General features: G+C 39.1%; 2 protein-coding genes across 2 annotated transcripts in view; both read left to right on the top strand.

Annotated features, from left to right (window-relative positions):
* The window catches only part of nipsnap1 (nipsnap homolog 1 (C. elegans)), a 16,146-nt gene extending 15,266 nt beyond the window's left edge, over positions 1–880 (top strand). The window contains exon 13 of the mRNA XM_031849072.1: positions 862–880. The gene's annotated coding sequence lies outside the window, so the exon portion shown is untranslated. The remainder of the gene's footprint in view (positions 1–861) is intronic.
* castor1 (cytosolic arginine sensor for mTORC1 subunit 1) overlaps positions 1–8,624 on the top strand; it is a 15,745-nt gene extending 7,121 nt beyond the window's left edge. Inside the window, exons 3-9 of the mRNA XM_031849071.1 lie at positions 862–1,055; positions 1,597–1,732; positions 2,773–2,896; positions 3,359–3,475; positions 3,948–4,030; positions 4,574–4,668; positions 6,749–8,624. Coding sequence (XP_031704931.1) covers positions 862–1,055; positions 1,597–1,732; positions 2,773–2,896; positions 3,359–3,475; positions 3,948–4,030; positions 4,574–4,668; positions 6,749–6,820 — 821 coding nt within the window. The 3' untranslated portion in view covers positions 6,821–8,624. The remainder of the gene's footprint in view (positions 1–861; positions 1,056–1,596; positions 1,733–2,772; positions 2,897–3,358; positions 3,476–3,947; positions 4,031–4,573; positions 4,669–6,748) is intronic.
* Positions 8,625–12,872: the final 4,248 nt, after the last annotated feature.

Here is a 12,872-nt window from a genome sequence, read left to right as displayed (position 1 = left end):
TGTGTGTGTGTGTGTGTGTGTGTGTGTGTGTGTGTGTGTGTGTGTGTTAGTTATACTGAGCAGCAATCAAGAGGAAGTTGTTACTTAAAGCTGCCTCATAGTTTACTCCTTCACGAACATAACGATACATCACCGGTAATGTAAAGTTGTGATGAGGGGAAGACGTTTAGCACTTAATTAAAAGGGGGGGTTTTACTGTGAAGTTTCCAAATCGTCATTGTAATCACTTTAGAAATGTTTGGTTGCATAACAGTTGGATGTACATCTTTCACATACCTGGTGGTTTGTTTTAGCTCAGTAACTGCTGTCCCTCTTCCTGTTCCCACTAGTGCAGTTTGGTTGTGTTTGGGGTGTGACATGCTTTTCCCCTTGAGATTTGAGTATAATATTTTATTCTAATGTAGATGAAAGTGCATTTCTGGCTTCTTTAAAGCTCTGTTTTTCTTGATTGGCTCCGATTACTTGCATATAATGTCAACCTGACGCTACTAGTGTTTGCAGCTGTGATTTCAAAGAATTCAATTGTCAAACTTGGTGGAGCAAAAAGGGCAAGATATCCTGACTTTTTTTTCCATCTTTGCTCTGTGTCAAGATTCAAAAACATCCTACAATTCCCATGATGCAACCCAGTAGCATTGGTGGTGTAGCACTGACCTCTGTGCACATGTCAAAGATGTAAAAGACGCACATTGAAATACTGTTGAAACAGTAACCTAAATGTCTAAAATACAACTGAGCCAGATCTTCTGACTTGTAAATCACAGCTAGTTGGTCATGTTCACTTAAAGACATTAGTCGTGGATATTGTGCCGATGCCCACTGTCTCACTGAGCAACTTTTTCTCCTCTTGTCCCCGCGCAGAGCTCCAGCCCTCCGAGCATCTCAAGGTAGAAAGCTCCATCTGGCTGCCGCTCAACGTGGTCTCAAATGGCAACGCCTCCAGCAGCTCGCAGGCCGTTGGCGTGACCAAGATCGCCAAGTCGGTCATCGCCCCTCTGGCCCAGCAGCACGTCTCCGTCTTCATGCTCTCCACCTATCAGACCGACTTCATCCTGGTGAAGTCCCGCCTACTTCCGTCTTTTTGCTTCCTCAGTATTTGCTCCACTTCTGTTCCACTCCAGTCCAATCAGCGCGTCACACGAATGCTGTTAACATGAACGAGGCGCAGTAAAGCTGTTCACTCTTGTATAATTCAGAGACGTCTGGAGCAATTTTTCAGAATCTCTAAATTGCATAAAAGACCTCTAAAGTCACAGTGAAGCCTTTCCACCTACCGAGCGCTGCCTGACAAAAGAAGCCACGGTGTCTGCATTTTGCCCGCTCACTCGTTTTGCTGTGAAGGAATTAATTCCCAACAGAGCTGAAGGCACTAAAAAGTTAGTTGATGTATAACGTGAAAGTGTTCAGTAGGCAAAAATAGATAACACCTTGACAGACGCTTGGGTCAGCAAATAAATTAATGGTTGACGTGCTGGTTGAGCTCAAGTGTTTCCTTAAAATGAGCCGGTGTTGCCTGAAACGACATGATGAAATCTGACCGTGTATGTGAAATGAACTCACTGTGTGGTGTTAATGTTCCACATCCGTGTGGTGTAGGTGAGAGAGAAGGACCTGTCCGTGGTCATCAGCACCCTGGAGGAGGAGTTCAACATCTACAAGGAGGTGGGAGGAGAGTCAGTCCCTGTGCTTTGTCAGGACGTTTCCAACGGCCTCCAGAAGAACGGCAAAGAAGGTAAAGAGGGCGCTGTCCCGTTTAGTTTGAATTCACTTACATCAGACTCGGGGCCCAATCATGATCTTCACACTCACAAACTCACGGATTTTGAGGCGTGTTCAGCCTGGCAATTTGCAGAGTTTTGTTTGAGGATGAAGTTAAGATCCTCTAGCACCACCTTCAGGTTCTTTTTCTAAAGTGTAAAGATGTAAAAATTTGTCACATGTCACAAATCGGACGTGAGTGAAACATGCATCATTGCTGTTTCTCCAGAATTGAAGGAGTTACAAAAGTAAAAGTCTAAAAAAAAAAAACTTAATTGAGAAACGTGGGACAGTCTAAACATAAATATGCGTCATATACATATTCTAAATACAGTATTAAAGGCACAACTGCAGCCGCCTTCTTAAGACAGCAGTGTTATCATTTTAACATTAACACTCGAAAAAAAAGTTGTTTCATACATTTTTAATAAATTGAAACAAGTGGGAACAGTTTTGTTTTTATAAGAGGTTTTTTTTATATGTATATATATTTAAATAGCTATAAAAGAAAATAAACTGAAAGGAAACAACATAATGCATTATATGCATGGGATACTAAATTACAAAAACAAGTGTGCTTAACATTAGTTGCATCATGTTCAAGTCTGACTTCTGACTAACACCCTGTGTGACATTATGAAGGGTGTAATGAAATATGTATTTATAGAGAGAGGAACTTGCTGTTGAAGGACACCTGTTGTGCTTAAGAACGCAATGTTTGACTTAAACAAACATTGCAGTCACGACATCATATAAAGACTTGCCTGAGAATCATCACGTTTTTCAGCTTTTTTCAGGGTCTTTGCATTTCAGCCTACTTTAAGTGGTGCTAATTTGCCAAAAGGTAAACAAGTATGGACAATGTTACAGTTTACATTTATAAAAATGTCTTTTTATTTTAATTTTATATGAGATCTAGAATATGCAATCTGTTAATGCTTTTATCTGAAAAAAAAAAAAAACTGGTTCTAGTTCAGCTGTTCTTACAGACGAACACTGTCTTTGCTCTTCCAGCCATCCAGCCGACAGTTCACCCGGTGCTGATCCCGCAGAACCAGTTCTGTGTCATGTCTCTGGACCCGGACACACTGCCGTCCATCGCCACCACGCTCATTGACGTCCTCTTTTATTCCAACAAGTGAGACGCTCGCTTCACTCGCACCGCTGCAGTACCTCTGTAAACACACAAGGTGGCAGCACATGATGTCCTGACATGATTAGTGAAAACTTGAATATGAGACACACACTGACCATTTGTCACAACCAGATATTGTAAACATAGAAAATGATTGTGCACATAAGGCTTTGGTTTTATTGTATTGCTTGCTTTCTTTATTTTATTCTTAATCCAAGAAGATACATTTACAAGCCCTGTGTGAGGTAACACAATACGAACTTCACAGAGACTATCTAAATTGCTAAATTAAACAAAATTTGAAATGTAAAATGAAATAAGCTTTCTGCCCTACCCTGGACTTCTGTCTGTAACAGTTTTCTTTTGTCTGTATTGACAAATATTCTATGATGTGACTTACATAAATCCCGTTTTGTGGCCGTCTTCGCCACTCTGTCTCACCAAATGTTCTCTTTTCCTCCGTAGTCCTAAAGAGGATGCACAGTCGTCTCCCAGCCAGGACTTGGACTGCATCACGTTCTTCTCCTTCTCCCTCATCGATGGCTACATCTCACTGGTGATGGACACTGAGGCTCAGAGAAAGTAGGAATTCTTAATACGACCCTCTAGCCGAGCCCACCTATGACTCCTTAATGATGCACATTTAAAATGCTGGAATGGCACAAACAGTGGAGCAAACAGCACTCAGCAGAGAGGGGCTGAACGGTTTTGAAATTAAATATCTAATTGTGATTATTTTAACAGATATTGCATTTGATCTGTGCTAAACGAAGATGTTTTCTTAAGTCTGTAGAATAGGATGTGTGGGCCGGGATATCTCCGCAGCACTGCAGTGTTTGATATAAAATGGTATTTTAACCGATATTTAAAATTTGCAATAAGCCATATTGCAATTTTGATTAATTGTGCAGCCATAATCCAGGTGTTTCAGCATCTGTATTTGCAAGCTTTTGTCTGGCGATTGCTATGAGAGGGTTTTCCTTTGTGCGTCTCTGAAACGTTCTTGTGTACGTTTGCACTTAGTGGAATTCAGTGCTTGTTCTTTGTGCTTTAGGTTTCCTGCTGATCTCCTCTTCACGAGCTCATCCGGGGAGCTGTGGAGAATGGTCCGTATAGGGGGACAACCGCTGGGCTTTGGTAAGGCCACTTTCTTTCAAACACCTCAGACATGTATTCATTTACTCTACATACAGGTTAGTCAGTCAGGTGGGACAGTCCAACCTGCTTCTGGATCTGCTCCCCCTGCTGGGATTGATCAGGGGATTTTGATGTCTGACTGGTGTCAGAAATCTTTCAGGTTATACCAACTCTGAATGTGAATTATATTTTTCCCCCTTTAATTTATTTATTCTGTAATAAACTATCTATTATCGTGTAAGTTTAAGTAGAAACTGCAGTTATTGGGTAGTTTTCACTAAAATATGTGAATGGGTCTTCCAGTAGTATCGGTTCTATTGTCTTGTGTTATTGTATTACATTTCTTTTACTTATAAAAGACGTTAGTTCCATTCATATGCGTGTTGGACTTTAAATGAATACAGAACAGACAAAATGACAACAATATGATATCTGTAAGAGAATCCATGTTATCACATGGTTATCTATCCATCCAATACTACATCTGGCTTTATGATTGTGATGCTAATATCAGTGTATTTCTCCTCCACTCTCTGTTTCTAGATGAATGCGGTATTGTTGCCCAGATATCTCAGCCTTTGGCTGACAGCGACATCTCTGCCTATTACATAAGCACCTTCAGCTTCGACCATGCTCTGGTGAGTCCAACGTCCTCACGTCATTTTAATTAGGACACCACCATCGCTGTCATGGAAGTCAAAACTTTTTGACTCAAAAATGATTTATTCTTAGCTCAGATGTTTTAAGGTTTGGCTCTTGTTTCTGAATGTGGGAGATGTAGACGGATAAGGACCAAGAAAATGTCACGTTTACCAGCATTCCTTTGAGGTTTACACATGAGGAATGCTTGAGACGGGTGATTCCAAACCAGCTTGAGATCAGTGAATGCCTTTTAAGTTTGAGGAAAGAAATGAAATACAATTTGATTCAAAGGATTCTCTAAATATTTGATTTTAAAAACACTGTTTTCTTGACCTGACAAAATCAATTTTATTTAGATATTCTCAAAATGTGTCCAGCTTAATGTGTGAACACTATAGTGTCTTTAAAGATGCATTTAATTGTAGACATTCTTTTAACATTATTAACTATTGTTATTAAATTCATTACAATTTATGCGTTGAATGTATAGAGAAGATGTATTGAACTATTTAGACAATATTAAATATTCTCCTAGATGTTATAACACATTAGGTTTGGGTAAACATTTTGAATGAAACACCTAATGTCAACATATTTTTCAGCCTGATCTAACTTAACTTACTCTCAGTATATCCATGTTAAACAGTGTTTTTGTTGTTTGTGAATTGACGAAGTTACCTCATAAGTAATGCTGAAATTGCACAAATTAAGTTGAGGGTTAGGCCCCAACCCTCAACTTAATGTGTGGGTTTGTTTAAAAGGTTTTACCAAATAAATGAGGTTAAATGGAGTGAACTATAAAACCCTTTTGCACCGTAGATGAATTGCCTTATGTGTCTCCTATTACTGCTTTAATAGACATCCCGTATCTTTCTGTTCTCCCTCGTCTTTGAATCACATCGCAAAGTATTCATACAACCTTCAAGTCTGAGATAGTTTGGCTGGTAAATCAACTTACTTTTTGTCCCATTGAGATTAAAGGGAAGAGGATGGCCTCTCTCAGAACTACCACCCACCATTGAAGTGATTGGTCACATCACAAATAGTCCAGCAGCTCCAGTTAGAAACACTGTATCGCTTAATTGAGCTAATTCAAAGATCTCTTTTACAAGGGACGACCTGGCCAAGAAAAGCCGCATCAGAGTTCAGACATCCTGGACTCACCATAGTTTTTAGCTGACTCAGGGTTACTGTGTTTTGAAGTGTAGGATCAGTCTGTAGATTACTCCATCCAGTAGGTGCAGAAAAGCTAAAACGTTTCCCTCCCAATTCAGTTCCGACTTTAGGAACAACACAATGCAACAAGTCCTGCGAACAAAATGTAGAAGAGAAGATAAGAAGGGAGGAATCTTGCCAAGAATAGTTGGTAGATTAAAAAAAACATTCCAGGCAGTGACTGAGACGTCTAAAGTATGAAATACTTCAAATTAACAACATGGGAGTCTTTGGGTATTCCCTACATTATTCAATAGTTCTTCTTACACTCCTACCTTTAGAATGCACTTTTTTATAGCTGTACAATGCAATCTAGCATGTCATTGAGCTTAACACAGTACTTAGTCATAGAAGTCATTGCTCTTAATCATTTTCATGGAATTAAATTCGTGCCCAAACCGTGTAAACCTTAGTGGTGTCACTGTTCACTGTTTGATATCAGCCTGTTTTGCTGCCTCTTCCCATGTTACTCTGAAGTCTTTTTGTTCATCTTCTTTTCATAATGCAGAGTTGTGTTGGAATAGCCAGCTGAGTGACATTTTTGTAAAGAGTTACAATGAAAAGGATGGAAGACATTTAGGAAGCTAAACGAGTAGCCACAATAAGAAACTGGGTTGAGGACATATCTTAACATTGGACAGAGCAAAGCTTCGTCATTAGAAGCTACACTACAAGTCTTATTTCAGTGAATAATTACTGAAACAATCACGATCATTTGGAAATCAGTATTATAAGACCATTTCTCAAAGTCTGTTTCACAGGCAAACATTAGGCAAGAAATAAGAATGTGTACCTCTATATATAGAGATCTCAAAAAGTGAACCCGCTTGTTTTTTTTAACTTTCTTTTTCTATGTTCTAGGTCCCCGAGGAGGACATAGTGAGCGTGACAGACATGCTCCAGCATCAGAGGAAAGAACCAGCCACTAGTTGATTTGTGAAGTCCAGCCTGAGCTGGATGATCCTGGCTCAATATGCCGCCCCTCACTCCAGCTCCAGTGGCCAAGGGTGGCAGGCCAGCAGGACAAGATTCTAACCCTGTGCCTAGACTAGCACTGCATCGCCAGCAGTATTAACTACTACAAACTCGCCATGAACACCAGAAGCGCTTCTCTATGGTGTGCATACACAGTTTGTCTGTGAGGCCTCCTATCTTACCTATCTTAAGGCAGGATGCACCGAGTCCCAGGGGGCCCACAAGCTCACGCATGCACACAAACACTCCGAAAACACAAACGCATCCAGACACTCGTTCATTCAAATTCACAAGCACAAAATCAGATATATGATGGGCTCTTTCTCTCTAATGCAGGTGGTCTCAAGTTGAATTGTTCATATTATTTAGCTGCAAACAGCAGATCACACCTGCATACATTTCACCAGTGCTATAAACGCACAACTTAGTCTTCCAGTAATGTTTGTATCCTAATGCCATGTGTCTAAACGGCCTTTTTTTTTTTCAAATTGAAGGCCATTTTGCTGCATTTTTTTCTTTCTTTCCACTGAAAGCGTGAAGCTTGAAATGCAAGGCAGTTGTGAGAGTGTTGATCTTACAATAATTTTCAAAAGAAAACTGAGAATTTCTATTTTTTGACAACAGGCCTCACTCATTTTGGTTTAAGAGGAATGTGCAGGTAGTTTTTCTATATATTAAAACTACTTCAAGCAGGACAGTAGGCTTCGTTAGTGCTTTTTTTTTTTAAAGAAGTCCGCATTTCTTAACTGTAGTATTACCCAAGGTCAGTAACACTATGTCTTATCTTTTGTTATTTGCACAATATACTTTTGACTTAGCTAATATCCCTCAGATGTTTTCTTTGGTACAACGTTTGTAATATTCAAAGTAAAAGTATTCTTTAAACATTTGTAATTTTTGTGCTGCTTCATTCAATAAAATGTTGAAATGAGTTACTCTTTGTTGACTTCTTGGCACGAGCCAGTTCCATTCTTAAGGCATAAATGCAGGTTCATTTGCAAAACTGTATGTGACATCAAATACTGACTACCTTGTGACAGACCGATGTCTTAAAATCTGTCATTCATCACTCATGAGTCAACGATGTGAAGTTAGGATGACGGACTATTTATGGCTTTTGGTTTCCATACAGTGCTGATAATGACTTTCCAGGACCATCCCTGTGGTGTTTGGTTTTTGCCTTAAAAGGAAGTCTTGGAGTCATCACTTTAAAGGTGTCTTTATCATTGGTTTTGAGTCAGGGGTGAGTATAACGAGGAAAAAAAAAAAACATTTAAAAAAAATCTCCATCCCAGCTGAATGTACAGCGGGGCTCAGATTAGTGATATTCCTCAAATGGTAACAACGGGAGCAAACAAGGCACTTGCACAAAGCCAAGACTTGGTCTTAATGCCTGAAGCTGGACTTAACTGAAGATTCAACAAACTCGATACATTCCTTCAGCTTTCGAAAGAGGCTGTCTGGTGCAAAATCTCAATTCACAACCAGCATGTTTACCTTCAGGAAATTAGTGGATGACTTTGTCTTTGATGGAATTTATTTGTGATTCTGCAAATGAAAAGTATAATTGAATGTCATCTGCATATAAATGAGATTTTCCTTTTAAACCGATGATCTGTCTTAAGGCGAAGAAAGGAATGGAACCTTTGGGGCACAGCAGAGGACCGAGATCCAGGTCTGGACAGACACCATCAGAGCGGTAAAGTAACATTTTACTGCAGGTTTGATCCACTGATTGTGATTCAATAGTTAACAGGTTTTAGATGAGGGGAGAGTGGGACTAAATCCTAACTCTTAATATTTATTAAGTGACATTAATAAATTAATACCTTGAGACTTCTCAACGTTTCTGACTTGCATCCACTTACAACACAGTAATGTCTACTTATGATCCCTTGTCATAGGTTTATGTATTAGTCTGAAAAATGATTTTGTGCAGCAAAGTATGTTATTGATTCTTTCCCACCCTTCCTATCATGCCGATATACAAAGTAGAAATAGTCTATCATTTCATGTGTTGATATTTGAACTTTGTAATCGGTGTAAGATCTGAAATTTACATTAAATTAAAAAAAAAATCCCGCTCTTTTTCAGTGTAAGTCACACCCCTGCTAAGACCAAAGGGCTGATACAAGCCGCATACTCTGTCATAACATGGGAGATGAGTGAAAAGGAATTTTGTCATTTTTTGGAGCGTGTGAGCTTGTGTGTGGGTGGGATGTAGATGACCAAACACTTTAGATACTGTATATATAGGCCAGATTACCAGTGAAAAGTTGCACCTTGCTGTTTTTATGTGGTTTGAATCAAGAACCGCCGGACATCAAGCAAATCTCTGACTACTTTCACTATGGATTATAAACTCAATGGATTGCTACGGCACTATGGTAAATATCTTTATCATTTTAATGCTACATTTAAAAAGAAAAAAATCAACACAGCCACTTAATGCCCAAAAAGTAGTACTTTGTACAATAGTGATAAATCAAAATTCAAATGTTTATATGAATTATGTTACAAGCAACTTTTTGTCAAGACTTTTGTGTGCCGGCAGGTGCATTTATTAGTATTAGTAGTGTCTTGTAGGCTCGTCCTCCCTACACTCTAAAAAGATAATTAATTAAATGTGTTTTTTATTTCTTTAAGTAATATTGTTTTTTTCTGTTTCATGTATTGAGAAAAAAAGTTGAATTAATGCCTGCTTCCTTTCCCAAATATTTATCAGCATATCACTGGAAAAAAAGGCCACTTCAAAAATACTTTAAAAAAAAACAATGAATTCCAGATGTTTTGCTTGTAATTAGTAAAATACAATGTGCCAATAGCACGATGGAGAATTCCCTTTGTACGATTTCTTGAAATAGGGTCTAATGGTTAGCTTTTAAAGATAAAAAGGGATCTTAAAGTTAGCTGGGAGAACCACTCCCAGCTAAGAGACCACTTACAATTTTCAAGATGCATTGAAGCCCCTATAACTCTCAGAAATTGTACTTGTTAAGTGGTTTTGTCTTATATAAAGTTCTTTTTCCCTTATAATCTGTGTTACATTTTGATTTACCTGTACCCACATGATCTTTTCTTAGTACTTGTCTTGATGCTCCTGGAAGTCCAGTGGAGGCCAGTGTTTCCTGCTCCAACTCCAGCTAACACCAGCTGGGACTTAGACAGCACTAAGTTGCTTACATCCGTACTGATACTTGAAGCAAATGAGCTGCTGGAGGAATATGTAAGTCCCACCCAGTGATTCTGTCATGTTGTCATTTTCTTTAGGATGATATTTGTCCCGTACACAACGCGCAGGCCTTTAGGGACATCGCCCCATTCCACTCACTCATAGTATCAGATAATCACAAAAATAGATGTAGGCCTACACATACCTTTTCATTCAAATTCTGTTTTTACAGATAGGCTTTCATGGATCCGTGGATGTTTCCGTTCCAGACGATGTTCCTGACTCATCAATGTCTGGTGTCACCATTATTGAGAAGCTGCAGGACATCTACATCAAGGGTGTGCTTTTTTATCTGCACATTTCAAAGGTAGAAGAATATCAGAAGGGTTCTTGGGGCGACAGCAAATCTGTTCTCGAGCCACTGTCACGTGTCAAGGGAAACCTCTTCAACCATTTAGCTCAAATTAAGACCATGCTCATCAACATCAAATCTTTGCCGACAACACCAGCCCCACCACAGTGGTCCCACAATCTTGACTATGCAAAAAGAGTATATGGATGGGGTGTCATAGTCGCTCTGAAGGACTGGCTTCCACAAGTGTCGCAGGCACTTGCGGAGGCATCGGAAGTGTCTGACAAATAGGCAGCAGGGATTGGACGCGTTTAAAGGGACACTTCTGAGAAGTCTGGGTAAAATACCCTGATGATGTCACCTGGTATCCTCGTCCTCTCTGGTATATTCTGCCATGCTTAAGATTTTTCTTACCAAAGCCTCAGTATGATCAGAGAGTAGGGTTGCATAACTGAAAATTTAGAGGTGCAGATAATGTACTCTCCCTTTATTCTCCTTCATGGTTAGACTCTCACCACTACAACATCTGCCTCAGGTCAATGCCAGAATCCTGTAGAGAGGGAAAGGTTCCGCTCTTTCTGGTGGACCACCATGGGACCAAATCAGAAAGAAAATCATTACGGTATTCAATGGCGAGAAACAAATAACTTTTTGATTCAGTTTGAAATGTGCCATGGAATACACATATGATGTTTGTCATTTTAAAAGATAATTTTGCACGTCAAGAAAGTTGGCATAAAGCTGTTGACATATGAGACTGTGAGAATATGTAATTAGAAAGACTACACACCCAAAAGTCTCGTAAGTCACGTTTCTTGCTGAAGCTACGATGCCTGTGTGTTTCGTACCGGGATGTACTCGCACTCAACAACTCGTCTTGCTCATTATTTCGCTTCCCGGCTGATAAAAAGAGTCGCTGGATAAAACACATTGGGTAAGAAAACGTAGAATTTGTGCGTGGAACATAGCTTAGTTAACTAGCTAGCTAGCTAGCTAGCAGGCCAAGGTAACGGTTGTGTTGCCGACGTTCATTGTGTGAGAAGACAGATGTGGTTCACTGATCGGTTTCATACAAAACTAAATGTTACAACAACAAATCTATGACAAGCTGCAACTTTCTTGAAATGCAAAATTATCTTTTAAATTGACAAACGACATATACATAATTCCCGGCACAATTAAACCTGGATCAAAAAATATTTGTGTTTCGCCATTGAAGACTTATTCCACAATAAGGTCGCCAGAACGGGCGTGACTTCAGCTCTCTTTTGGATATGTGTTGTGAAGAACAACATATTTGGGGTCAAAGTTTAATTTAGTTGATCTCTGGTGGAAAGTCGGTGACCATGAGAGCACAGCAACGCTACCCATTGGAAATAATGGCCTTGCTTTGCACAATTTGTATTTTGTTGTTGTTATTTATGGATATTTATTTGTTTTAAACAGGAATTAATGTGAATTAAATCAATGGCAGTCAAACTGTGATGTATCTTAAATTGTGATTATTGATGTATTCACGTCATCATACACAACATGATGATCAGCATTTTTGCACTTCCGGTTCCCTTGTCTCAAAGTCGATGTTTTTTTGTGTGTGTGTTTTTGATTAGATGCGTAAAATAAGGTCTGTGGTTGACACGAGCTTAAGAGATTTTAAAAGTTTTGTTTGATGACATAAAGTACGTCATTAAGTTATGAAGCTTTTACGCGTCTTCAAACAGTTTCTAACAAGTGGCTAAATGAGATTACGAAATGTCATCAGTAGAACACTAGTCTGCCTTTAGCTTAGCGGTGGTGACGTGAAGTCATGTGACCGTGTAGGTTGTTTATTGCCTAATGTTAGCCTATATAAAAGTGGTGTTCATTTGTGAGGATTATCTTGTGTAAGTATCATACATTTTATTGCCACAGAGTTCATTTTCTGCTACAATCCAAAATCCACTGGAAAAAATCCTATTAGCTTTTTGTCGAGGGAACCGGAGCAATGCTAACTTCCTGGTTGGCCTAAATACGTCATGCCTGCAGAACTCTATAACACTTTATTTATACAACGTAACACTTATCTAAAAGTAGGCTAAAATATGTGAAGAGGAGATACATGACAAGCCTGTGAAAGGCTGCTTCTTTGTGTGTGTTATAACATTTATTCCAGTCCAATGTTTGAGTTCACCTGTTATTTATTCATGTGTAAGTTGTGTAGTTTTATTTAGGTTTATTTAGTTTTATTTCCCCCCCGCTGAGGTTGGTGTAAATCATTTCCTCAATCAGTAAGGGTGAAAACAGGTTTGCATCATTAGGTTCAATCTGCAGTGAAGGAATGGGCGACACAGTTATGGAAGGAAGGGTACAACCATTCTGTAGTAAATGGCATTTTGTTAAAGATGGTGTACTCATGGGTTTGCATGTATGCCTATAGGTCAGCTTTGATGTCAGGAGTAACTAAGGAATCCTAAATCAATACTTTGTTTTTTATTCTGTATGGTTTG

This window comes from Anarrhichthys ocellatus, unplaced genomic scaffold, assembly GCF_004355925.1.
Source record: "Anarrhichthys ocellatus isolate YVR2014 unplaced genomic scaffold, GSC_Weel_1.0 scaffold9, whole genome shotgun sequence".
NCBI classification, from domain to species: Eukaryota; Metazoa; Chordata; class Actinopteri; order Perciformes; family Anarhichadidae; genus Anarrhichthys; species Anarrhichthys ocellatus.
Note: the sequence above shows the minus strand (reverse complement) of the source record. Positions and strands in the feature narration are given on the sequence as shown.